Source organism: Mobula hypostoma, chromosome 7 (assembly GCF_963921235.1).
Source record: "Mobula hypostoma chromosome 7, sMobHyp1.1, whole genome shotgun sequence".
NCBI lineage: Eukaryota > Metazoa > Chordata > Chondrichthyes > Myliobatiformes > Myliobatidae > Mobula > Mobula hypostoma.
Window position 1 is genome coordinate 15000610 of NC_086103.1, and position 27829 is coordinate 15028438.

At 43.0% G+C, this 27829-nt stretch overlaps 1 protein-coding gene across 1 annotated transcript in view; it reads right to left on the minus strand.

Moving 5' to 3' along the window:
• Positions 1 to 27829, minus strand: part of mgat4b (alpha-1,3-mannosyl-glycoprotein 4-beta-N-acetylglucosaminyltransferase B) — a 340217-nt gene that overhangs the window by 104142 nt on the left and 208246 nt on the right. The window contains exons 6-7 of the mRNA XM_063053065.1: positions 21148 to 21261; positions 1496 to 1571 (exon numbers count right to left, since the gene is read on the minus strand). Coding sequence (XP_062909135.1) covers positions 1496 to 1571; positions 21148 to 21261 — 190 coding nt within the window. The remainder of the gene's footprint in view (positions 1 to 1495; positions 1572 to 21147; positions 21262 to 27829) is intronic.

Consider the following 27829-nt stretch of genomic DNA (forward strand, 5'->3'; position numbering starts at 1 on the left):
AGTCCCCCTACTACATTTCAGTGGTTTTCCCAAACAATAGCATGCCTAAACTTGGAAAAAAATTAGGAGCGGTACTATGAATCCTTCGGTTAAATTTGAAGAGACTTGGAGGCCATTTATTCAATATTTTCATATGATGTAAGTTGACCCTTTCCGAATTTTTTATAATAATTTTTTGTTAATGTATAGAGGAGCAGAGTTAACGACAAACAATAATTTCAGCCGTTGCAATATGACAGCCCATTCTTTTTTTTTAGTTTTCTTTAGTTTAGGGTTTTTTTTTCTCTTTATAAAATACCTTTTTCATAGTTAGTTGCTATGAGATTGGGAGGCTAAACTATATTTGACACTTGGAGTCTGTGCTTGTACATGTTAACCGTGATTAACGCAATCCCCATCTCTTTGTATCATTACTATTATCATTATGTTTATTAATTTTGAAACTTAATAAAAAGATTGAAAAAGAAAGAACGGAATAAAGTACAGTCAATGTTTTGGGTCAAGACCCTTCAGAAGGACCAGCATTTTGTATGTGTTGCTTTGATTTCCAGCATCTGCAGATTTTCTCTTGTTTGTGATGGGGCGAGTGAAGATGAATGAAATTATCCCCTCTGGCTCAAGAGCCTGATGGCTGAGGGGTAATAACTGTTGCTGAATCTGGTGGCGTGGGTCCCGAGGCCCCTTTGTCTTATTCCTGATAGCAGCAGCGGGTAGAGAGCATGGCCCGGATGGTCGGGATCTTAATGACTGATGCTCCTTTCCTGCGACAGTGCTGTGTGCTCAGTGGTGTGGAGGCTTTATCCATGATGGACTGGACCGTATCCACTATTATTTGTTGAATTTTCGGTTCAAGGACACTGGTGCTCCCATACCAGGTATGATGCAACTCTCCATTACACATCTATGGCAGTTTGTCCAAGTTTTAGATGTCATGCCAAACCTTCACAAACTTTTTAGGAAGTAGAGCTGCTACTGTGCTTTCTTCATAATGGTACTTATGTGCTGGGCCCAGGACAGATCCTCTGAAATGAGAACACTGAGGAACTTAAAGTTGCTGACTTTCTCCACCTCTGGTGCCATGATAGGGATGGGCTCATGGACCTCCAGCTTCCTCCCGAAGTCAATAATCATCTCATTTGTCTTGCTGACTTGAATGAGAAGTAGTTGCTGTCACGTACCAAACTCTTATCGTCAGAAACATTAGCAGTTAAGTCTACACAGAAAACTCTACACATTAGGGTTCTACTATTGCTTGTCAAGAAGAAGGTTATTACATTAAAATTTGAAGTGATGACCCTAATAAAAGTGCCTCAAGCACTTGTGGAAGAAATCAATACACACTGACAAATGGTTCTCAGAACTGAAAGCCAGCTGCTCTTCAGACCCACAGCAGAGGTTATGTTTTCTCCCCCCAGTCAATACAAACTTTTGCCCAACTAAAATAGCTTTGTTTGGAACAGCAGTTATACAAAATAAAACACATAAGCTCTCTTACCTGTACATAATAGGTGCCTTTCAACTGTGCGTACATCATCAAAAAGCAATAGTCTAGATTCTGCTTTGTTCTCCATCTAAAAAACAGCAAAAACCAACATTAATTCTTCCACAGTAGTCTCCTGAAAGCTCAAAGCTCAAAGAAGTTTATCAAAGTACATATACACTCAGTGGCCACTTTATTAGGTACACTCGCTCTTAATGCAGCTGCCTAATCAGCCAATAATGTGGCAGCAAGCAAATGCATAAAAACAAGCAGACAAGGTCAAGGAGTTCAGTTGTTGTTCAGACCAAACATCCGAATGTGGGAACAAATGTGATCTAAGCGACTTTGACCATGGAATCATTGTTGGTGTCTGATGGGGCGGTTTGAGTATCTCAGAAACTGTTGATCTCCTGGGATTTTCATGCACAACACTCTCTAAAGTTTACTGAGAATGGAGCGAAAAACAAAAAAAAAATCCTGTGAGAGGCAGTTCTGTGGACAAAAACGGTTTGTTAATAAGAGAGGTCAGAAGAGAATGGCTAGGCTGCTCCAAGCTGATAGAAAGGCAACAGTAACTCAAATAACAATGTGTTATGACAGTGGTGTATAGAAGAACATCTCTGAATGCACAACACATCGAGCCTTGAAATGTATGGGCTACAGCCGCAGAAGACCACACCAGGTTTCACTCCTAAACCTAACAGAGTGGCCATTGAGTACATGTCACCATATACTCTCCTGACATTCATTTACTTGCAGGCATTCACAGTAGAAGAAAGAAATCAATGGAAGCAATGAAAACTACATACAAGGACTGAAAAACAACCAATGTGCTAAAGAAGACAAGCTGTGCAAATATAAAAAATAAATAAACTAACAAATAAATAAATAACATTGGGAACATGAGCTGTAGGGTCCTTGAAAGTGAGTCTGTAGGTTGTGAAAGCACTTGAAAGTTAAGGTGAGTGAAGTTATCCACGCTGGTTCAGGAGCCTGATGACTGAAGGGTAATGTCTGTTCCTGAACCTGGTGGTGTGGGACCAAGGACTCCTGTACCTCCTTCCCAATAGTGGCAGTGAGAAGTAAGTGTGGCCTGCATGGTGAGGGCTCCTTGATGAAGGATACTGCTTTCTTGTGGCAGTGCTCCTTGAAGATGTGCACAATGGTGGATAACTTCCATTCAGATGCATACCTCAGCATTACAGGTGGTCCCCTATTTAGGAACCTACTAGGTTCCTTTAGGTTGTTATAGCTGGAAATGGTACTGGGGACAAGCTCACACTACCCATTAGGTGCCACTCAAATAGCCTCTGACAACCAAGTCCACCTCCTGGCCTTCATGTGTGGCTTAGCTACTAAGCCCAGTAGAACCGTTTCTACTGACAAGAAAAGGGGCAAAGGCAGGTTACTGGCACCTTAAAACCAATCACTTCAGGTAGATAGGGCACATCAGCCGTGATTGGCAGCTCATCCAGGAGAAGGAAAACTCTGATCTCAAACCTCTGCTGCCTTGTGGCAATACTCACTCATGGGAAAGGCCTTGGGAGTAAACTCCGAGAGAAAAATCTGGAGCTGGAGTCCCTAGGGCAGTCCTACATTGAGTTCAGTGCTGACTGGCAACTCCTGCGATACTGCTTGTGCCAAACTGTATCAGTCTCTGCCGTTCCTTTGGATTCATCAGGTGCATGGAGACGGAGAGCTTGCTACAGGGGTAACAGTTTGCTCTCCATATTGTACTGCTCAGGTTGGCAACATCCATGGTTGACCCCGACCGACAGAGGCCATATCCATCCTCATCCTATTTAGAGTTGATGGTAAGGTCACTGACTTCAGTGACACACAATGGTTTTCAAATAGTTTGCAAAAGGACAATTCAATTGCTCCATTCACACCTGCTCTAATGTTGTGATTCTACAATTTAAAGATTACCTTTATTTGTCACATTGAAACATACAGTGAAATGCATCATTTGCACCAATAACCAACACAGTCTGAGGAAATCCAGGAGGTCATGGGGAGAATGTACAAATTCATTACAGACAGCAGCAACGGGGTGGCACAGAAGTGTAGCGGTTAGTGCAGTAATTTACAGTGGCAGCAATCATCAATCTGTAAGGAGTTTGTATGTTCTCCCCATGACTACGTGGGTTTCCTGTGGGTGCACTGGTCTTCTCCTCATTTCAAAGCCATATAGGTAAGGGTTAGTAAGTTGTCAGCATGCGATATTAGCGCTGGAAGCATGGCAACACTTGCGGCTGCTGTTGGATGACACATTTCATTGTATGTTTGGATGTGACACAGAAAGCTAATTTATCTAATCTAGTGAATTGAAACTTAATCAGTGATCACTGGCACTGTTGTACTAATCGTAACTTTACCAACATACCATACCCACAATTTACAACCCTTACTACTCCATATGTCTTCGAAACACCTGGAGGAAATACAGGTGGTCATGGGGAAAACATACAAACTTCTTACAGTCAATGGCAGGAATTGAACCCCAATCAGTGATCACTTGCAGTGTACAGTGTTGTGCTAACCACTACACGGCTGTGCCGCACAACACTGACTGAAGCAACCAGTGTTATAATAAAGGCTTGCATATATACAGACAAAAGCAGACACTGGAGTCTCTAAGTACAGACCAACAAATTTTATTGATTTACAAGGCCAGTAAATATTGTGCACCATCAATAACACTTGAGAAAGTGGTAGTCAGCTGTCTCTTTGAATGATTCCAGAAACCGTACAAAAACAGTCTGAGTGTTGTTGGATTCAGGAAGTACAAGATTTTGGTCAGGCAATGATAAAAGCTCAACAACACACCGCCAAGTCAGAACCAAGTGGAACCTAGGAAGAACCCTGCAGTGGGCAGCATGCTGCTTACTTGCTGCCCTCATCCCTCTAGAGATGGAGAACTGTAATCAGTTCTGCTCTCCTCATTATAGGAAGGATGTGGAAGCTTTAGAGATGGAGCAGAAGAGATTTACTAGGATGCTACCTGAATTGGAAAGCATGTCTTATAAGGATAGGTCGAGCAAGCTAGAGCTTTACCCTGTGGAGAGAAGGGGGTGAGAGGTGACTTGGTAGGCAAGTACAAGATGATTAGAGGCATAGATCGAGTGGACAGCCAGAGACATTTCTCCAGGATAGAAATGGCTAATATGAGGGGGCATAATTTTAAGGTGATTGTGGGAAAATATAGGGGGGGATGTCAGTGATAATCTTATTTTAAACAGAGGGTGGTGGATGCGTGGAAAGCCCTGTCAGGTATGATGGTAGAGGTAGGTACATTAGGGACATTTAAGGGACTCTTAGATAGGCAAATGGATAATAGAAAAATGGAGGGCAATGTAGGAGGGAAGGGTTAGATTGATTTTAGAGCAGATTAAAGGATCAGCACAATATTACAGGCTGAAGGGCCTGTACTTTGCTGTAGGGCTGTATGTTCTAATGGTGGAATTAATGTGCTGTAATCTTCTACGTTCTAGACTCACACTGGAATTGCCAAGGCATAAAAGGTTATAGATCAAGTGCTAGTAAAGGAGTTTAATGTACACTCAGTGGCCACTTTTTTATGCACACCTATGAGGTACACCAACATCTGCCGCGGCTCTAGCCGATCCACTTCGAGGTTCGATATGTTGTGTATTCAGAGATGCTCTTCTGCACACCACTGCTGTAATGCGTGGTTATTTGACTTACTGTCAGCTTGAACAAGCCTGGCCATTCTCTTCTGAACCTCTTACAATTAACAAGGCATTTTCGTCCACAGGACAGCCACTCACTGGGTGTTTCTTTGTTTTCTGCAGCATTCTCTGTAAACTCTGGAGACTGTTGTGTGTGAAAATCCCAGGAGATCAGTAGTTTATGAGATACTCAAACCACTCTGTCTGGCACCAACAATCATTCCATGGCCAAAGACACTTAGATCACAATTTTTCCCCATTCTGATGTTTGGTCTGCACAACAACTGAACCTGTTGACCATGTCTGCATACTTTTATGCATTGAGCAACATGACTGGCTGATTTGATAGTTGCACCTAATAAAGCAGCCACTGAGTGCAGATTCAGATTTATTTAAAGATCAAAGTAAATTTACTATCAAAATACATTATGTCACCATTTATAACTGAGATTTATTGTCTTGTGGGCATACTCAATAAATCCATAGAATAATAACAATAACAGAATCAGTGTAAGACTGTACCAACTTGGGCATTCAATCAGTGTGCAAAAGACAACAAACTGCAAATAAAAAAGAAAGAAAGAATAATAAATAAATAAGCAATAAGTATCAAGAACAAGAGATGAAGAGTTCTTGAAAATGGGTCAATAGGTTATGGGAACATTTCACTGACGTGGCCTGTGAAGTTATCCCTTCTAGTTCAAGTGCCTGATGGTTGAGAGATAATAACGGTTCCTGAACCCGCTGGTGTGGGTTCTGAGGCTCCTGTACTTTCTTTTTGATGGCAGCAGCAAGAAGAAAGCACGATTTCATTAGATGTAGTTTGAAACACACAATGAAATATGTCAGCCGGTCCTGTTAAAGAGTGTCAGCCCAAAATGTCGTCTCTATTACTTTCCATAGATGCTGCCTGAGCTGCAGAGTTCCTCCAGACTTTTGTGTGCTTTACATACAGTGAACTGTATCAATTGTGTTCACAACCAACAAAACGAGGGACTTGATAGCTGGCATAAACATAGAGGTGTACAGAACAGAAAGAGTGATATTGATCATGGTTCTGTGTTGTACAACACTATGAATCTAACTCTAAATTCTGATATTAGGGCATATGTCAGGCCAGTTGTCCAAAAATAATACTGATTATCTCCAACTGCCCCTGCTGAAACCCAATTTGCTTTTCCTTTTAGCAATAATGAAGAAGTGTCTCAGACCTGCACTGTTCATTCTGTCTCTCTTTCCACAAGTACCAAGTGTTCCTGAGATTTCTGGCTGGAATTTGGGAAAATGGAATGAATAGAAATAACCTTACTAACAGCATGAGGAAGGAGATTTCTACTATCAGGGAAGAGGTCCAGGAGCCTAAAGATCCACACTCAGTGATTCAGGAAATTTCTTACCCTCCACCATCAATCACGAATCCAAGCTACCTCAGTATTTTGCTCTCATTTTGCACTACTTATGTTTTACATATTTTTATTGCACTAAATTACAGCAATTTTACATCTTACACTGTACTGCTGCCAGAAAACAACACACTTTGTGACATGTCAGTAATAAACCTGGTTCTGAACAAAGTGCTTCAGAAGGAAATTTCAATGTTCCCACTGAGACAACAGTTCTCAAAGCACCAGCTTCTGGCAGCAAAGATTTATAATGAATCCCTCAGTGGAATTAGATTTTGCCCAGGGCAGCTCCTTTTGTCCTGCACCGTGTACCTCTCTGCTGCAATGGTGTTATACAGTAAGGATGAGAACAGGTTGCTTTTTCACTCAAACTGGCACCCATATTTCTTTGATGCAATTATAAGGAAGACACAGCAACAGTTGTATTTCATCGGGAACTTGAGGAGAATTGGTGTCTCACCAAAGTCATTCGCAAATTTTTACCGCCAAGAGCATTTAAACTGGCTGCATCACCACCTGGTATGGAGGGATCACTGCACTGGATCGGAAAACGTTGAAGAAATTTGTAAATTCGCCCAGCTCTATCGTGGGCACCAGCTTTCCCAACGGCCAGGACATCTTCAAAAGATGATGCCTCAAAAAGGTGGCGTCCATCACTAAGGACCCCATCACCCAGGACATGCCCTCTTCTCATTGCTACCATCAAAGAGGAGGTACAGGACCCTGAAGACACACAATTAATGTTTCAGGAATAGCTTCTTCCCCTCCGCCATCAGGTTTCTGAATGGATAATGAACCCATGAAGACTTCCTCGGTAATTTTTTCTCTCTTTTTGCACTACTTATTAAATTTAATTTTTAAGAATATTTACTTCTTATTGTAACTTACAGTTTTTATTATGTATTGCAATGTACTGCAGCAAACAAAACAAATTTCACAACGTATGCCAGTAATATTAAAACTTACTCTGATTTCCCTCCTTCTGTCTTCACATCACTGGGCATCCAGATTTCTGAACAGTCATGAACCTATGAACACCACCTCATTAATCTTTCTCGGCTATTTATTTATGTTTCTGATTTATAGTAATTTTTTATGCCTTTGCACTGTACTGCTGCGACAAAACAACACATTTCATGTCATGAAAGTCAGTTGTAATAAATCAGTTTCTGATAAATGTCAGCACATGACCCGTGAAGTTAGTGCATTTCCAATTTTGATGGGAACAGGCATTTTAATGGCACTTTGGGAATCCAGTTCTATAATTGGGTTAACTCTGCCAGACTGACTCAGAGTAAACATTCATACTTGAAGAATATTAAAGCTCAGTACGTTGATGTCCAAGTGGTGCCAATCTGGTGTAAGTGATTTGAATTTTTTTTAAAAATAGTATTATTAGTCATATGTAGATCAAAACAGCGAGGACTGTTCTGGGCAGCGTGCAAATTTCATCACACTTACAGCACCAACACAGCATGCCCACAACTCAATAACTCAATGTTTGGAATGTGGGAGGAGGTTCAAAGTTCAAAGTAAATTTACTATCAAAGTACATTTATGTGTCTATATGCAACCCTGATATTTATGTTCTTGCGGGCATACTCAGTCAATCCAAGAAACATAATAGAATACAAATACAAAAAAGAAATAAAATAATAACAAATAAATGAGCAATAAATATCAAAAGCATGAGATGAAGAGTCCTTGAAAGTGAGTGCACGGATTGTGGGAACAGTTCAATGATGGGGCAAGTGAAGTTGAGTGAAATTTTTCCCTCTAGTTCAAGAGCCTGATGATTAAACAGATAGATATACTTTATTAAACCTGAGGGAAATTTGGTTTCATTACAGCCGCACCAACCAAGAATAGAGCTTAAATATAGCAATACAAAAAACCCCAACCATCAAACAACAAAATGCAAAACCATGCCAAATGGAAAATAAGTCCAGGACCAGTCTATTGGCTCAGGGTGTCTGACCCTCCACAGGAGGAGCTGCACGCTCGATGGCCACAGGCAGGAATGGCCTCCCGTGCCGCCAAGTGTTGTATCACGGTAGAATGTGGCCGAAGTCCAACAGTAAAAAGTTCAATATCCAGTCTGCAAACACGTTCCTCGATCGTAATATACCCTGGATTGCATCACCGTTGTTAGCCAGATCCATAAGCAGCCCACTCCTTCACGCCGCTTACTGCTCTCGGTGCACTTCCGGTCAGCCGGAACGGTATTACCCACCAAACTCCTCTTCTCCAAAGGTCTCTGTTGTCTCGACCCGGTCCTCTTTCCTCGGCTTTGTGATCCCCCTCTGTGTGTTCTCCTCCGGATTTCAGCAGGGGTGTCTGCCGCTCTGTTCGCTTAACCGACCGGAATTTGCTGGTCCGTGGAATACACAATGCAACCTTGCTTCTGTCCCGCGTGCCGTTAAGGGGCAATAACTGTTCCTGAACCTGGTGGTGTGGATTCTGAAGCTCCTGTACCTCCTTCCTGATAGTAACAGCAAGAAAAGAGCTGACCTGGATGATGGATGCTGCTTTCCTGTGACAACGCTCCATGTAGATGTGCTCAATGGTGGAGAGGACTTTACCTGTGATGGACTGGGCCATATCCATTACTTGTTGGCTTTTCCATTCAAGGGGCTTGGTGCTTCCATACCAGGCTGTGATGCAGACAGTCAATATCTCTCCACTGCACATCTATAGAAGTTCATCAAAGACTTAGGTGTCATGCTGAAACTTCACAAACCTCTAAGGAAGTAGAGGTGTTGCTGTGCTTTCTTTGTAATTGCACTTGTGTGTTGGGCCCAGTACAGGTCCTCCAAAATGACTCCACCAAAGAATTTTAAGCTACTGACCCTCTCCACTTTTGATCACTCAATGACGACTGGCTCATCGATTTCTTCATAAGTCAATAATCAGCTCTTGGTCTTGCTAACATTGAGTGAGAGGTTGTTGTTATGTTGTTCCTCTATGTACTTTGTGGCGCATCAGGCGCTATCTTGCCATTTCTTTAGCATTTGTCTGTTTTTTTATGAGGCCAAGTTGCTAGCTCGACACTTAACCCAGTATGGATGGAAAGTGTGCAAGGAGCTGGCCAGATCTGGACACAGGACCACTCACCTTGAAGTCCAGTGCAGATGCAACCATACTACTGGCCAGTTGGTTGTTACTGTAGCACCACTCAACAAGGTATTTCCCTCCTATATGTTGATTCATCACTACCTTTGATTCCACCAACGACAGTGGTGTTGTCAGCAAAATGGTACTTGTTCTATACTTAGCCATAAGTGTTAAGTGAGTAGAGCAGGGGTCTAAGCACACGGTACACTGTTTCCTCCAATCTCTGTGGGTGCACAGCCGCGCAGTAACCGAAATGCTCTTACGTACATAGTCTTTGTTGCCGCACAGCTGGAGTTTTCTTTTAGAAATATTAATTTAAAGTGCCACGCAGTTTTCAAGCCATGTAAAATTTTCCTGCTCAGAGCAGGGGTTGGTGGATGCAGCTGTAAAAAAAATTAGAGGGAACGTTGACACAGCATTGTGATGCACCTGTGCTGATGGAAATCGTGGAGGAGACGTTACTGATCCGAACTGACTAGGGTCTGCAAGAGAGGAAATTGAGGACTGAATTGCACAAAGAGGTATTGAGGCCAAAGCCTTGGAGCTTATTGATTAGTTTTGAAGGGATGATGTATTGAATACCTAGTTGTAGTTGATAATGAGTGTTCTGATGTATGCTTCTTTGCTGTCTCATTGAGACAGGTTACCATGTACTTCTTAAGCACCAGCATAATTGAAGCCTGCTTGAAGCAGACAGATAACTCAGATTGCTGAAGCGAGAGGTTAAAGCTATCAGAGAATACCAAGCTAGTTGATCAGCTCAGGTCTTTAGTATTCGGTCAGTTACCCAATCTAAGCTGGATGCTTTCTGTGGGTTCACCCTCCTGAAGGATGCTCTCACGTCAGTCTCAGAGACTGAAATCACAAGGTCATCAGGGGCCGTGGGAGCCTGTGAAGGTTCCTCTATGTTTTGATGGTCAAAACAAGTGAAACTCTCAGGTTCGGCCAGCAGGCATTTGTCTAGGGGAAGACAGCCTCTGGCCCAGCCAAACTAAGAAATCTTGTTTGTGTGGATGCTGCGTGATGTGTTGCCTGGTTACAAATCTGAACTGCAAAATACCAGACAGTACACCCTATGCAATTAAACGATTGAACTTAATAAATCTTAATCTGACTATAGGGTTAGTAAAGAAAATAGAAAGAAAAAGGGCCCAATTTAATGAAACAGTCTAAAGTGCATGTTGGAGCTCATGGATTCGTCCATTCAACTCCCATCGACCTCCTCTGAGTGTCGCTGACCCTCGGACCCTCGGTCTGAGTCCACTCCGTCCGCCAATCTACCAACTCTTTCCATTCGTGTCTTCTCTCTTCATCTCTCGCTGACAAAAGACCGCGGAATCCCTGCTCCCAGCCCCACAAGAAAGAACAACAACCTCTCATTGGATAACGGACATTCCAAAGCCCCGTTATCTCTAGTCATAACCCAAACATTGATGCTACAGGGAAACCATCACCTTAGCAGTGAAGCATTACAGAGGGGCCATTACATTAGCAGTGAAACCTTACAGCGTGTTACGCAAGCACAGAAGGTATTGAGCTCATCTGGGTGTGAAGCCCTGCTGTCTAGCATCCCCCCAGTGACCCAGGTTTGGTCCGGAATTACCATTTCACACGTGAGATGGCTTTCCAGAAATTGTACTTGGTCCTCTTGTGTCCTACTTAGTCGCCAGACCTGAATGCCACTGACCCATCCCTCAACAGATTGCGGATCTCATAGTTCATCCAGGGTTCTGGTTGGGGAAGACTCTGAATGATTTTGTGGGGACACAGTTGTCCACAACTATTTTTATAAAGTCCATGACAACTATGGCGTATTCATTCAGATTCTCTGATGAATCCATGAACACGGCCCAGCCAACTGACTCCAAGCAATCCCATAGCTGATTCTCAGCCTCCCTCGACCAACCTCTTTGTTGTCCTTATTTCTGGAGCCTTGTTCCTTAGCCTCTGCCTGTATGCAGGTAGGAGGACAGACAAGTGATTAGGTCTCCCGAAATGCCATCCAGGTATGAAACAATAGGCATTTCTTATTACAGTATAGCAGTGGTCAAGCATGTTGGGACCCCTGGTGCTGCTGGTTATGTGCTGATGATAATTAGGCAAAGATTTCTTCAAACAAGGCTGACTGAAGTCCTCAACTATGATTTGAAAGGCGTCAGGCTAGGCTGTTTCTTGATTGGTGATGGCAGCATTCAATATCTCGAGTGCCTGAGATATTTGGCTTTTAGTGGTATGTAAACTGTAGTCAGGGTCACAGAGTCACTTAATTGTTAGATGTTCCAGGTCAGGGGAACAAGACTGCAACAAAACAGCCATGTCTGAGCACCACAAAGAGTTTATCATGAAACACAATGCCCCACCTTTTGCTTTCTCCAAATCAGCAGTCCAGACCATCCTGTGTATCAAGAAGCCTTTGGGTCTTACCAACATATCCACCATGTCCGGAGGGAGCCATGTCTCCATGAAACGCAGAGCATGGCAATTCCTCATATCCCTCCGAATCAGCAATCTTACTCTTAGGCCCACAGTCCTGTTCTCCAGCAACTGTGCATTTGCTAACAAGATGCTGGGTAGAGAAACTTCTTTCATCTGCTTAAAGGTGCTGTACCTGTATACTAGAGAGTTAAGTCCGCTGAGTCCTTCAGAAGATTATGAATTTGCTAGTTAAGACTGTTCAAAAATACACTGCTTAAAGGGAAATTACAGTTGCAGATTACAATGAGAGCAATTCAGAAGAGATATATTTTCAAGTTTTGTAAGCAGCTTGCAATATGTTGATGTGGTTCACTAGCACCATCTTGAAGCCTCTGGCTTGAAACCAGAGCACCCGGAGGAAATCCCGTGGTCATGGGAAAATGGATAAATTCCTTGCAGACAGTGGTGGAAACTGAAACCCAAGCATTGATCACTGGCACTGTAATAGCATTATGCTAACCACTGTGCCGGGCTTATTGAATTCTATTTATTTATTTGGAGATACTGCCCAATGAGCCTGCACCGCCCAATTACACCCATGTGACCAAATAACTCACTAACCCATATGCCTTTGGAATGTAGGAAAAAACTGGAGTACTCAGAGAAAGGACATGTGGTCACAGGGAGAACATACAAACTCCTTACAGGCAGTTGTGGGAATTGAACTGTGATCACTGGTGCTGTAAAGCTTTACACTATAAGACCGTAAGATATAGGAGTAGAAGTAAGCCATTCAGCCCATCAAGTGTGCTCCACCATTCAATCATGGGCTGATCTAATTCTTCCAGTCATCCCCACTCCCCTGCTTTCACCACATACCCTTTGATGCCCTGGCTTATCAGGAACCTATCTATCTCTGCCTCAAATACACCCAACGACTTAGCCTCCACAACCGCTCGTGGCAACAAATTCCACAGATTTACTACCCTCTGACTAAAGTAATTTCTCCACATCTCAGTTCTAAATGGACGTCCTTCAATCCTGAAGTCGTGCCCTCTTGACCAAGAATCCCCTACCATGGGAAATAACTTTGCCATATCTAATCTGTTCAGTCCTTTAAACATTTGGAATGTTTCAATGAGATCCCCCTTCATTCTCCTGAACTCCAGGGAATACAGCCTAAGAGCTGCCAGACGTTCTTCATACAGTAACCCTTTCATTCCTGGAATCATTCTCATGAATCTTCTCTGACCCCTCTCCAATGTCAGTATATCCTTTCTAAAATAAGGAGCCCAAAACTGCACACAATACTCCAAGTGTGGTCTCACGAGTGTCTTTTAGAGCCTCAACATCACATCCCTGCTCTTATATTCTACACCTCTAGAAATGAATGCCAACATTGCATTTGCCTTCTTCACAACTGACTCAACCTGGAGGTTAACCTTTAGGGTGTCTTGCATAAGTACCCCCAAGTCCCTTTGCATCTCTGCATTTTGAATTCTCTCCCCATCTAAATAATAGTCTGTCCATTTATTTCTTCCACCAAAGTGCATGACCATACACTTTCCAACATTGTATTTCATTTGCCACTTCTTTGCCCATTCTCCTAAACTATCTATGTCTCTCTGCAGGCTCTCTGTTTCCTCAACACTACCCGCTCCTCCAACTATCTTTGTATCATCGGCAAATTTAGCCACAATTCCGTTTATCCCACAGTCCAAATCATTGACACACATTGTAAAAAGCAGCGGTCCCAACACCATCCCCTGTGGAACTCCACTGGTAACCGGCAGCCAGCCAGAATAGGATCCCTTTATTCCCACTTTCTGTTTTCTGCCGATCAACGAATGTTCCACCCACGCTAGTAACTTTCCTGTAATTCTATGGGCTCTTATCTTTCTAAGCAGCCTCATGTGTGTCACCTTGTCAAAGGCCATCTGAAAATCCAAGTACACCATGCATCTCCTTTGTCTACCCTGCTTGTAATTTCCTCAAAGAATTGCAGTAGGTTTGTCAGGTAGGTTTGTAACTGCAAAGTTAGGATGCCAGCCAACTATGTATATCTTTAGATTTCAAGAGGGGTCTTGCTTCTCTGCATGAAGGAAATACTTTCTAGTAAAAGTGTTCAAAAACGTGTGTGAACTGATCTACACCACAGTGAGAAAGTGAATCCAAGTTCAAAGGAATAATCACGGGCCTATGCTGAGCGGTGATCACATGTGGCACCATGGTAGCACAATGGTTAGCATGGCACTATTACAGCTCTGAACATCGGAGTTCTGAGTTCAACACCGGTGCCCTCTGTTAGAAGGTTTGTACGTTCTTCCTATGTGTGCGTGGGTTTCCTCTGGGTGCTATGGTTTCCTCCCACAGTCCAAAGACGTACTGGTTAGTAGCTTAGTTGGTCATTGTAAATTGTCCTCTGATTAGGCAGGGTTAAATCGGTGGAATGCTGGGCATTGTAAATTGTCCTCTGATTAGGCAGGGTTAAATCGGTGGAATGCTGGGCAGTGCCACTCGAAGGGCCAGAAGGCCCTATTTCACCCTGCATCTCCACATAGATAAATAGAATCAAGAGTCTTTCACCACAGGAGGAAGCCATTTTGCCAAGACAGTCTGTGCTGACTCTCATCTGTTTCATACCCCCTACTTTTCATCAACTTGCGCCTTCCTCTCTCAACAACTTATTCAATTCTACTTTGAGTGCTGACTGAATCGGCTTCCAGCCCAACTGCTAGGCAGGATATCACAACACTCACTGTGTGAGAAAAGAAATCTCATCCTCCCCCAGCTCTTAGGAAATCACTTCAAAATACTGTTAATCTGATTGCCTCCAAAAACAGCTTCCTCCTTTTTAATTCCATTGACGTTTCATTGCGAATACAACCACTCTTACTCTCAAACTCCATATTACAATGTTGTGCATACCCTTTAACTTACTCTAAGATCAATCTAACCCTTCCCTCCTACATAACCCTCCATTTTTGCATCATCCATGTCCCTATCTAAGGGTTTCTTAAACGTCCCTAATGAATCTGCCTCTACCACCACCCCGACAGGATGTTCCACACACCCACCACTCTCTGTGTAAAAAAATCTACCTCTGACATCCCCCCGATACCTTCTGACAATCACCTTAAAATTATATCCCCACATATTAGCCACTTCCACCCTGTGAAAAAGGTGTTGGCTGTCCACCCGATCTATGCTTCTCATCATCTTGTACACCTCTATCATGCCATGCTCTCTTCTCATTGCTGCCATCAGGAAGAGGGTACAGGAGCCTCAGGGCCCTCACCACCAGGTTCAGGAACAGTTATTACCCCTCAACAATCAGTCTCCTGAACCAAAGGGAATAACTTTACTTTATTTCACTCGCCCCATCACTGAACTGTTCCCACAACTTACACTGTCCATAAAAAGTATTCACCCTGCCCTTGGAAGTTTTCATGTTTTATTGTTTCACAACATTGAATCACAATTTGGCTTTAATTTGACTTTTTTGACACTGATCAACAGAAAAGACTTTTTTGCATCAAAGTGAAAATATATCTCTACAAAATTATCTAAATTAATTACAAATATAAAACACAAAATATTTGATTGCTTAAGTATTCACCCCCTTTAATATGCCACACCAAATCATCACTGGAGCAGCAAATTGGTTAATTAGTTAAATGAAGATCACCATGTGCAGTCAAGGTGTTTCAATTGATTATAGCAAAAATACATGCTGGTGAGTCAGTATCCTGGTAAAAACTACACCATGAAGACAAAAAGAGCATGCCAAGCAACTCCACGAAAAGGTTAGGAGATGAAGATAAGAAAATTTCCAAGTCTCTGAATATCCCCTGGGGTACAGTTAAGTCAATCACTAAGAACTGGAAAGAATATGGCACAGCTGTAAATCTGCCTAGAGCAGGCCATCCTCAAAAACTGAGTGACCGTGCAAGAAGGGGACTAGTGAGGGAGGCCACCAAGAGACCTATGACAACTCTGGAGGAGTTACAAGCTTCAGTAGCTGAGGTGGAAGAGACTGTGATACAACAACTGTTGCCCGGGTGCTTCACCAGTCGCAGCTTTATGGGAGAGTGGCAAAGAGAAAGCCACTGTTGAAAAAACTCATGAAATCTCAGCTAGAGTTTGCCAGAAGGCATGTGGGAGACTCCAAAGTCAGCTGGAAGAAGGTTCTATGGTCTGATGAAACCAAAATTGAGCTTTTTGGCCATCAGACTAAACACTAGCCAAACACTGCACATCATCAAAAGCACACAATCACTACTGCGAAACATGCTGTGGGGATGCTCCGCTGCAGCAGGCCCGGGAAGGTAGAGGGTAAAATGAACGCAGCAAAATACAGGGAAATCAGGAAATTCTGAAGGAAAACCTGATGCAGTCTGCAAGAGAACTGTGACTCGGGAGAAGATACAGGGCTATGTGGTAGGGAAATTCTAGGTAGTTTCTAGAGTAGGTTACATGGTCAGCAAATACTGTGGGCCGAAGGGGCCTGTAATGCGCTGTAGATTTCTATGTTCTATGTTCAAATGTGCAAAGCTGATGGAGACCTATCCACACAAACTCAAGGCTGTTATTGCTGCCAAAGGTGCATCTACTAATTACTGACGAATGAGATGAATACTTATGCAATCAATTATTTTGTGTTTTATATTTGTAATTAATTTAGATCACTTTGTAGAGATCTGTTTTCACTTTGACACAAAAGTCTTTTTCTGTTGATCAGTGTCAAAAAAAAGCCAAATTAATTCCACTCTGATTCAATGTTGTAAAATAATAAAACATGAAAATTTCCGGGGGGGGGGGGGGAGAATACATTTTATAGGCACTGTATGAACTCACTTTTATAGATTCTTCATTTCATTCTCAATATTAATTGCTCACTTGTTTATTTATTTATTCCTTCATTCATTCCTCCCTCCCTCTTTCTCTTTGTATTTACACAGTTTGTTGTTTTTTTTGCACACTGGTTATTCTCCATTCTGTTGGGAGCAGTCCTTCATTGATTCTATAGTGTTTCTTGTATTTACTGTGATTGCCTGTAAGAAATGAATCTCAAGGTTGTATATGGTGACATGTATAATAAATTGATAATAAATTTACGTTGCACCTCCCATCCTCCTTCACTCTAAAGAGAAAAGTCCTAGCTCGCTCAACCTATCCTCAATAGACACACTCTCTAATCCAGGCAGCATCCTGTTAAAGCTTCTGTATCCATACTATAATGAGGCAACCAGAAATAAACACAGTACTCCAAGTGCGGTCCAACCAGGGATATAGAGCTCAGTCCCCTGCATAATGAGGACCAACATACCATACAGCTTCTTAACAACCCTATCAACTTGAGTGTTTGCAGATTTGATCTACTGTGTATGAGAGAATGGATGAGGTTAGAAAAGAGACAGCTGACCACCTAAAGTTTACAGGAATGGTAGAATATGTGATAAAGATGGGAAGGTGACTGCAGCCCAGCTGCTGCACCAGTAAACAAGGGCATTAAAATCCTGCAGGCTCCGTAAACAGGCACGAGGAACTGACCCTTCAGTCTCCCATAGCAGGAGCTGACCACTTCAAGCACTCTGGCATTCTGTGTTTCAACTTCATCTGCCCTTGGTTTTCTCTGCCTCCATCTGCCATCCACCTGCTCACACCCACACCCTCCCCACCAACCAACTCCTGCTCTCTGTCTACCCTATCCAGCTCGATCTGCCCATGATCCTTCACCTACTCCCCCCCCACAAGATCTGATGCAAGGTTTTGCCCCCCAGAAACGTCATCAAATCCTCTCCCCACATAGATATGACAAGACCAGCTGACTTCCTACATCATAAATATAAACACAAGAGATACTGCGATGCTGGGAATGCAGGGCAGCATACACAAAATACTGGAGGAACTCAGCAAGTCAGGCAGCATCTAGGGAGAGGAATAAACAGTCGATGTTTTGGGCCAAGTCCATTAATCAGACTTCCTTCAGCAGTGTGTTTGCTACTCTCAATACTACAGTCTCTTGTGTTTTAGCTCTTGATCATGCCAGTGAGCTGGGTTCAATTCCTGCCACTGTCTGTAAGGAGTTTGGACAGTCAAATTCAGAGTAAATCTATTATTAAAGTACATATGTGTCACCATATACAACCCTGAGATTTAGTGTTCTTGTGAGCATACTCAATAAATTCAATAACCGCAATTGAATTAATAAAAGATTGCACCAACAGGTTGGGTGACCAGTGTGCAAAAGACAACAAAAAACATAATAACTATAAATACAAGCCTGATCCAGTTTTAGAGTCAGAATACCACATATTATATTATGACTGATCAGTTATTACAGATAGGACAATCCATAATAACTGTCTAGTTATAATATTACAGGATAAACAAGCAAGAACAACTTATTTAATAGATATAACCATTCCAAACACACATATTACAGAAATCAATTAGTGAAAAACACCAGAAGTATACTGAATTAGATTATGAAGACACACAACCCTCTTTTATTGTCATTTAGTAATGCATGCATTAAGAAATGATACAATATTTCCTCCGGTGTGATATCACAAAAACACAGGACAGACCAAGACTAAGAAAACTAACAAAAGACACATAATTATAACATATAGTTACAACAGTGCAACAATACCATAACTTGATGAAGAACAGTCCATGAGCACAGTAAAAGTTTCAAAGTCTCTCAAATGTCCCACATCTCACACAGACGGGAGAAGGATGAAAAACTCTCCCTGCCATGCCCGACCACAGTCCGACTCTGAGTCGTCCGAAAACTTCGAGCCTCCGATCAGCTCTCCGACACCGCGTACCGAGCACCATCTCTATCCAAGTGATTCGACGTCAACCTCCGTCGCCAACAGCAGGCAAGGCTGGGGATTTTGAGGCCTTCCCTCCGGAAGATTCACGATTGCGCAGTAACGACAGCAGCGAACGGATGTTTCAGAAATTTCTCCAGATGTTCCTCTGTGCTTTCACGACTGTCTCCATCAAATCAGAATTGTCCATGGCCCCTATTTAACCGATACAATATCATTTTTCACCGGAGGGCTGCGCACGCGCGGTGCGCTGCACTCTCTCCTCCCGCGCAATTAAAAGAGGAAATAAAAAGTCTTTGGAACATGAACAGGATATATATTGTCCCAATAGTAATATCTACAACTAGTATCATCCCAAATTCACTGTACATAGAAATTTACAGCACATTACAGGCCCTTCAGCCCACAATGTTGTTGTCGACATAATGCCAACAATAGCATTAACCAATTAAGCCTACAAACAATATCTATATAAATCTTCAGAAAGCCACAATACTAATCACCACTAGAATAATCCAAAAATTCCTAGCAATTGACAAATGAGCTTGTTTGGCTATATCTCTACCTCAGGTTTTACCAGCTTGAGCTGAGAAAAAATAAATAATAATAATAATAAATACATAAGCAACACATATCAAAAACATGAGATATAGAGTCCTTAAAAGTGAATCGCTAGGTTGTGGGGAACTGTTCAGTGACGAGGCAAGTGAGGTTGAGTGAAGTTATCCGCTCTGATTCAGCAGCCTGATGGTTGAGAGGTAATAAATATTCCTGAACCCGATGGTGTGAGTCCTGAGGCTCCTGTACTTTCAGCGGCAAGAAGAGAGCATGGCTTGGATGATTGGGGGGGGGGGGTCCCTGATAATGGATGCTGCTTTCCATGTAGATGTGGGGAGGGCTGGTTCCCTGATGGACAGGGCTGTCCCCGTGGGCTCTCTCCATAACCACACAGGTTTCCTCCCGTATTCTAAAGGTGTATATGGGCTAGGGTTAGTAAGCTGTTAGTAAGCTGTGGACATGCTACATTGGTGCCAAAAGCACTGCGATACTTGTGGGCTGCCCCAGTACACCCTCGGACTGTGTTGGTCATTCACGCAAGCTTTGCATTTCACTATGTTTTGACAGATGTATGACAAATTAAGTTAATTCTAACCTTAAAGCAAAACTTATTAGTAAATCTGTTGCATTTCAACATTAGATTGTTAGAATCGTGTCATGCCTTGCTTAAGTTAAACCTCGTTCATACTGAAGTGGAATCAGTGCAGGCATTGGGAGTGTGTCCAGAGGAGTTTCACAAAAAGATCCCAGGAATGAAAGGGTTAATGTATGAGGCTCTGGGTCTGTACTCACTGGAGTTTAGAAGAATGAGGGGAAATCTCATTGAATATTGAAAGAGTGGATGTGGAGAGGATGTGTCAAAGTTGAGAAGGCTAGCACAGCCTCAGAAAAAAAGGGACAGCTATTCAGAAAAAAAAAGGAGGAATTTCTTTAGCCAGAGGGTGGTGAATCTGTGGAATTCATTGCCACAGATGGCTCTGGAGGCCAAGTCACTGGATATATTTAAAGTGGAGGTTGATAGGTTCTGGATCAGTCAGGGCGTCAAAGGTTACAGGGAGAAGAATGGAGTTGAGAGGGATAATAAATCACCCACAATTGAATGGAAGGTCAGATTCAATGGGCCCAGTGGCCTCATCCTGTTCCTATGTCTCGTGGTCTTATGAATCATCAAGTTAAAAGACACACCAGCACTGATGTTTATTTCTATTGTTATAAGAATCTTTAACTTTAGAAACGAGTTCTGCCTGTCTTCATGAACGCTGACTACAGTTCATAAAAATGCTCTGGCTGTGAACCACATTGGACACTAAGTACATGAAAAACATGACATAACTATTTTTCCTCCTTAATAATTTATTTTCTTACTGGTGTTGAAATAAAATTACCAAACCGTCAAATGAAACTTCTTACAGCCTCAAGCAAATGGATTTAAGTTTCATTAAAATTCCTGCCTGAGGCATTGCAAAGTTTATTAGCCAAACTATTTATTAGTCTGAATTTGAATGTTAGGTAATGGATTTGAAGAGAAATCAATGTTTATTCACTTTCAGATGTATTGAAAATCAGGGTGCATTTTTCATGTGAGCTACAGAAATTGGCAACGCAAACATGTACAACTTCTCAGTGCATTCAGTTGAATTTACCTGACCCTTTCCTTGGGATCACCGAATGTTTCCTTCAGATGGGAGAAGTCAGGGTAGTAGTTCACTGAGGGAGCAATGACTTCCAGCAACCCTGACTGAATTTCATTTGGGAATCTGAGGAAGAAAAGAAATCAGTGATTAAAGGCTGCTCTGGACAGAATCAATTGTATAGTGCTCAGGATAAATATCATAAAAGTTCAAAGTTCAAAGTAAATTTATTATCAAAGTACGTAAATTGTACACTACCCTGAGATTCATTTCTTTGCAGAGTCACAGTAGAACAAAGAAATGCAACAGAATCAATGAAAAACTACACCTACAAACAAAGATGGCCAAGCAACCAATGTGCAAAAGAGAACTGTGCAAATACAATAATAATAATAAAAGAATAATATTTAGAACATGAGTTATAGAGTCCTTGAAAGTGAATCTATACGTTGTGGAGTCAGTTCATTGTTGTGGTGAGTGAAGTTATCCACACTGGTGCTGGAGCCTGATGGTTGTTGGGTAATAACTGCTCCCGAATATGAAGCTGTGGGATCTAAGGCGCCTGTCCTTTCTGATGGCAGCAGTGGGAAGAAAGCTTAGCTTGGATGGATGTAAAAGGTCACAGGCTTCTCACTCTGACTCCTGACCTTGTAAAGTACCTGGTGATCGATTGGATGCTGCTCCATAAAAGGGCCATTTCTGTGAGAGCGTTGGCTTCTGGTGAAGGAAATCTTAGATGAGTTTTCCTCAACCAAAGGGAACCAGAATACACAATTTACAGTCATAGTACAGTACATGATAGGACAGAAACACAAGACATTCTGCATATGCTGGAGGAGCTCAGCAGTACCTATGGAAGGTCACAAGATCACAAGACAAAGGAGCAGAAGTAGGCCATTTGGCCCATCGTGTCTGCTCCGCCACTCCACCATGAGCTAAACTATTCTCCCATCTAGTTCCAATTTCCAGCTTTTTCCCCATATCCCTTGATACCCTGACTAATTAGATAGCTATCAATCTCCTCCTTAAACACTCTCAATGATCGGGCCTCCACAGCTGTATGTGGCAACGAATTCCATGAATCCACGACCCTCTGGCTAAAAAAAAATTCTCCTCATCTCTGATTTAAATGGGTAGCTTCTAATTCTAAGACTGTGGCCTCTTGTCCTGGACTCACCCACCAAGGGAAACAGCCTTTCCACATCTACTCTGTCCAACCCTTTCAACATTCGAAATGTTTCTATGAGATCCCCTCTCATTCTTCTATACTCTAATGAATACAGTCCAAGAGCCGACAAACACTCCTCATATGTTAGCCCCTGCGTTCCAGGAATCATCCTCGTAAATCTTCTCTGAACTCTCTCTAACATCAGAACATTCCTTCTAAGATAGGGGGCCCAAAATTGCACACAGTATTCCAAATGAGGTCTCACCAGTGCCCCATAGAGCCTCATCAACACCTCCTTACTCTTATACACTATTCCTCTTGAAATGAATGCCAACCTAGCATTCGCTTTCCTTACTGCTGATCCAACCTGGTGGTTAACCTTTAAGGTATCCTGCACGAGGATCCCCAAGTCCCTTTGCACTTCCGATTTTTGAATTTTCTCCCCATCTAAATAATAATCTGCCCGAGTATTTCTTCTTCCAAAATGTACAACTGTACATTTCTCAACATTGCATTTCATCTACCATTTCTTTGCCCACTCTCCTAAACTGACCAAGTCTCTCTGCAACCTTTCCGTTTCTTCGACCCTTCCTGCTCCTCCACCTATCTTGGTGTCATCCGCAAATTTAGGCACAAAACCATTTAATCCATAATCTAAATCATCGATATACATTGTGAAAAGAAGCGGCCCCAACACCGACCCCTGCAGAACATCACTAGTAACCGGCAACCAATCAGAATCGGATCCCTTTATTCCCACCCTTTGTTTTCTTTCTATCAGCCAATGCTCCACCCATTCTTGTCATTTTCAAAAGTTTTTTGATGACTCTGCCATAGTTGGATGCATCAGCAAGGGAGATGAGGCTGAGTACAGGGCTATGGTAGAAAATTTTGTCACATGGTGTGAGCAGAATTATCCGCAGTTTAATGTGAAAAAGACTAAGGAGCTGATGATACCTGGGGATACGAATTGACAATAAACTGCACTGGTCAAGGAACAGTGAGGCTGTCTACAAGAAGGGTCAGAGCCGTCTCTATTTCCTGAGGAGACTGAGGTCCTTTAACACCTTTTGGACGATGCTGAGGATGTTCTACGAGTCTGTGGTGACCAGTGCTATCATGTTTGCTGTTGTGTGCTGGGGCAGCAGGTTGAGGGTGGCAGACACCAACAGAATCAACAAACTCATTCGTAAGGCCAGTGATGTTGTGGGGATGGAACTGGACTCTCTCATGGTGGTGTCTGAAAAGAGGATGCTGTCCAAGTTGCATGCCATCTTGGACAATGTCTCCCATCCACTACATAATGTACTGGTTGGGCACAGGAGTACATTCAGCCAGAGACTCATTCCACCGAGATGCAACGCAGAGCGTCATAGGAAGTCATTCCTGCCTGTGGCCATAAAACTTTAAAAGTCCTCCCTTGGAGGGTCAGACACCCTGAGCCAATAGGCTGGTCCTGGACTTATTTCCTGGCATAATTTACATATTACTATTTAATTATTTATGGTTTATTGCTACTTAATTATTTATGGTGCAACTGTAACGAAAACCAATTTCCCCCGGGATCACTATGACTGTGACCATTCCAACATCTTTCCTGTAATTCCATGGGCTCTCATCTAATTAAGCAGCCTCTATGTGGCACCTTATCGAAGGCCTTTTGAAAATCCAAATACACAACATCCACACCCTCTCCCTTATCAATCTTATTTGAGGTTACCTAAAAAATTCAATAGGTTGGTGAGGCAGGATCTTCCCTCCATGAAACCATGCTGGCTTGGGCCTATCTTGTCATGCACCTCGAGGTATTTCATAACCTCGTCCTTGAGGATCGACTCCAATAACTTTCGAACTGCCGATGTCAGACTAATAGGTCTGTAATTTTCTTTTTGCTGCCTCCCTCCTTTCTTAAACAGCGGAACTACATTTGCGACCTTCCAGTCCTCCGGAACCATGCCAGAGTCTATTGATTTCTGGAAGATCATTTCCAATGCCTCCACAATCTCCAAAGCCATCTCTTTCAGAACCTGTGGTGCACTTCACCTGGTCTGGGAGACTTATCTATTCTTAGTCCATTTAGCTTCCCAAGCACTTTCTCTCTAGTAATCTTGACTGTACCTAATTCAATTCCCTGAGACCTCTGGCTATCAGGTATGTTGCTAGTGTCTTCCACTGTGAAGGCTGATGCAAAATACTCATTTAGTTCCTCTGCTATCTCTTTGTTACCCATTATAATTTCTCCAGCATCATTTTCAATTGGTCCTATATCTACCTGTGTCACTCTTTTACTCTTCATATATTTAAAATAACTCTTAGTATCCTTTTTTATGTTAATTGCCAACTTCCTTTCATAATTCATCTTTTCTTTCCTAATGACTTTCTTAGTTTCCTTCTGTAAGTTTTTAAAAGTCGTCCAATCCTCAGTTTTCCCACTAATTTTTGCTTCCTTCTACACCGTCTCTTTTGCTTTTATTTTAGCCTTAACCTCTCTCGTTAGCCACACTTGTGCCATTTTTCCATTCACGATTTTCTTTTTTCTTGGAATACATTTTTCCTGCACTCTCCTTATTTCTTGTAGGAATTTCATCCAATTCTGCTCAACTGTCCCTCCATCTAGCTTACTTTTCCAATCGACTTGGGCCAGTTCCTCTCTCAAACCACTGTAATTTCCTTTGTTCCACTGAAATATCGATACACCCGATACCAGTTCTCCTTTTCAAATTTGAAACTGAACTCAGTCATATTATGATCACCACTTCCAAGGGGTTCCGTTACCTCCAGCTCCCTAATTGCCTCAGGTTCATTACACAGCACCCAAAACAGCTGATCCCCGGTGGGCTTATGGACAAGCTGCTCCAAAAAGCCATCCCGTAGGCATTCTACAAACTCCCTCTCATGAGATCCAGTACCTTCCTGACTTTCCCAATCCACTTTCATATTAAAATCCCCCATAATTATCTTGACATTTTCCTTCTGACACGCTTTTTCGATTTCCAGCTGTAACTTGTAGTCCACATCCCGGCTGCTGTTTGGAGGCCTGTATATAACTGCTATTGGTGTCTTTTTACCCTTGCCATTTCTTAACTCGACCCATGAGGATTCTACCGCTTCTGATCCTATGTCCCTTCTTTCTAGTGATTTGATATTGTTACTTACCATCAGGGCCACGCCACCTCCTTTACCTACCTTCCTATCTTTCCTATACACTGTGTATCCTTGGACATTCAGCTCCCAATCACATCCATCATTTAGCCATGACTCGGTGATGGCCACAATGTCATATCTTTTAACCTGTAGCTGTACAACAAGGTCATCCACTTTATTTCTAATGCTGCGTGTATTTAAGTACAGTACATTTAGATCAGTATCTGTTACCAATTTTGTTATATTTCTATCACACAGCAAATTATCCTGTCTATTCACCTGCCTGTCCTTCTTGCCATCTTTACTGCACAGTATCTTTGACTTATTTCTATTTTCCTCCTCCTCGACCCTAACACCCTGGTTTCCTTCCCCCTGCCAACTTAGTTTAAACCCTCCCTAACAGCTATATTAAACAATCCCGCCAGAATATTAATACCCTCTGAGTTCAGGTGTAACCCATCGTTTTTGTACAAGTCATACCTCCCCCAAAATAGATCCCAATGATCCAAGAATTTGAAGCCCTGCCCCCTGCACCAGTTACTTAGCCACACATTCATCTGCTTAATTCTGCTATTCTTACCTTCATTAGCGCGTGGGTATATGGGGCGTCAGGGAGGGGTAGCACCTCTGGTGAGGGAACATGTCGTGTCCTTCTCAGGGCAGTTAGTCCACCTTTGGTTCCCACCTGGCACTCAGCTCTCACCTGTGGCTCCTCATAGCTGTTTGCATGCGACAGCGGCCACACCCCTGGCGACGGCTTCGACAAGCCGGCTAAACCAGGTGAGGGTAGCCGATGGGTCTCAAACCCTCAGTGAGATCGGGAGCTGTCCATCCCAGCGTGTGAAGACAGACTGCGGTGGATTGAGCGGACGAGACCAATGGAAGGTCCAACGGTCAAGAAGGCGGTGTCTGCCAGCGTCGTGGAACGTATAGAACAGGACAAGATACAGAAGACATCCTGGTCATCCACTGCGATTAGTCCCATCTCCAGCCATCTCGACTCGTCTTGCCACTTGATCCAGATGGGAATTGGGAAGAGAGAGTGAGGCTGACGCTGCGCAACTCTCCCTCACTTAAATCCAAATCAAGCGTTAGTCTCAACACCATCAATTGCCGGCTGGTGGTGCAGTGACATCAGCGCCGGACTCCAGAGTGAAGATTTCTGAGTTCAAATCCAGTCGGGCCAGTCCTGGGCACGCTTTCCATCTGTGCCGGGTTGAGTGTCGAGCTAGCAACTCGAACTCGTAAAAAAAAAGTACTAATGGTGTCGAGGTCTTCATCGACGGACGAACCTTATAGCGCGTGGCTCAGGCAGTAACCCTGAGATTATTACTCTGGAGGTCCGGCTTTTCAATTTTCTTCCTAGCTCCCAGTAATCTTCCTTCAGGACCTCCTCTCTTTTCCTGTCTATGTTATTGGCACCAATATGTACCAAGACTTCTGGCTGCTCGCCCTCTCTCCTCAGAATACTCTGGACCCGATCTGAGACATCCCGTACCCTGGCACCAGGGAGGCAACACACCATCTGGGTATCCTTGTCTGGTTCGCAGAATCTTTTGTCTGTTCCCCTCACTATGGAATCCCCTATAACTACTGCATTTCTCCTTGCTCTCTTAATCACGGCACTGGGCAGAGTGCCAAAGTCCCGTTCGCTGTGGTCTTCCTCTATCAGGTCAACCTCTCCAACAGTATCTAAAACGATATATTGATTTCTGAGGGGGACTGTCACAGAGGTGCTGTCCACTATCTCTCTATAGGTATTATCAATCACCTCCTCACTTTCCCTAATTAGCTGAAAGTCATCAAGTTGTAGCTCCAGATTCTTAACAAGGTCCTTAAGGAGCCTCATCTCAATGCAGCTGGTGCAGATGTAATCCCTGGGGAGGCTGGGAGTCTCCCGGGGTCCCCACATCTGGCACTCCAAGCAAAACACCAATCCTAGATGCATACCTCTAATGCTACTGTTATTACTAAATAAGTAAACCTGTAACTTACCTCTTTACTATGAGATTCAACGGTCGCAGGAAGCCTCTTCCTGTTTCTGCCTAAGCACGTTGAGCCAAAGCCCTATCACTCTGCACTCTCTCACTCCACTGCCCGCTGGATATGTCGGTGTTTCTTTTAAGCCTTCCGCACTCTGAGGTCACGCACCTGCGCAGACCTGGCCTTACCTCACTGGGAGCAAGCTCGTCCTCAGCCTCTGCTCGCCGAAGCCTCTTGAGCCAAAGCCTTCCTACTCTGTCTCCCACTACTCCGTCACCTACAACTACGTCGCCCGCTCCATTAATCTGCTCACTTTTTAAATTCTCCCGCTGTCTCATAGACCGACTTTCATGCACTTGCGCAGTCGTGCCCTGTTCAAACTGCCGGAGAAATGACCAC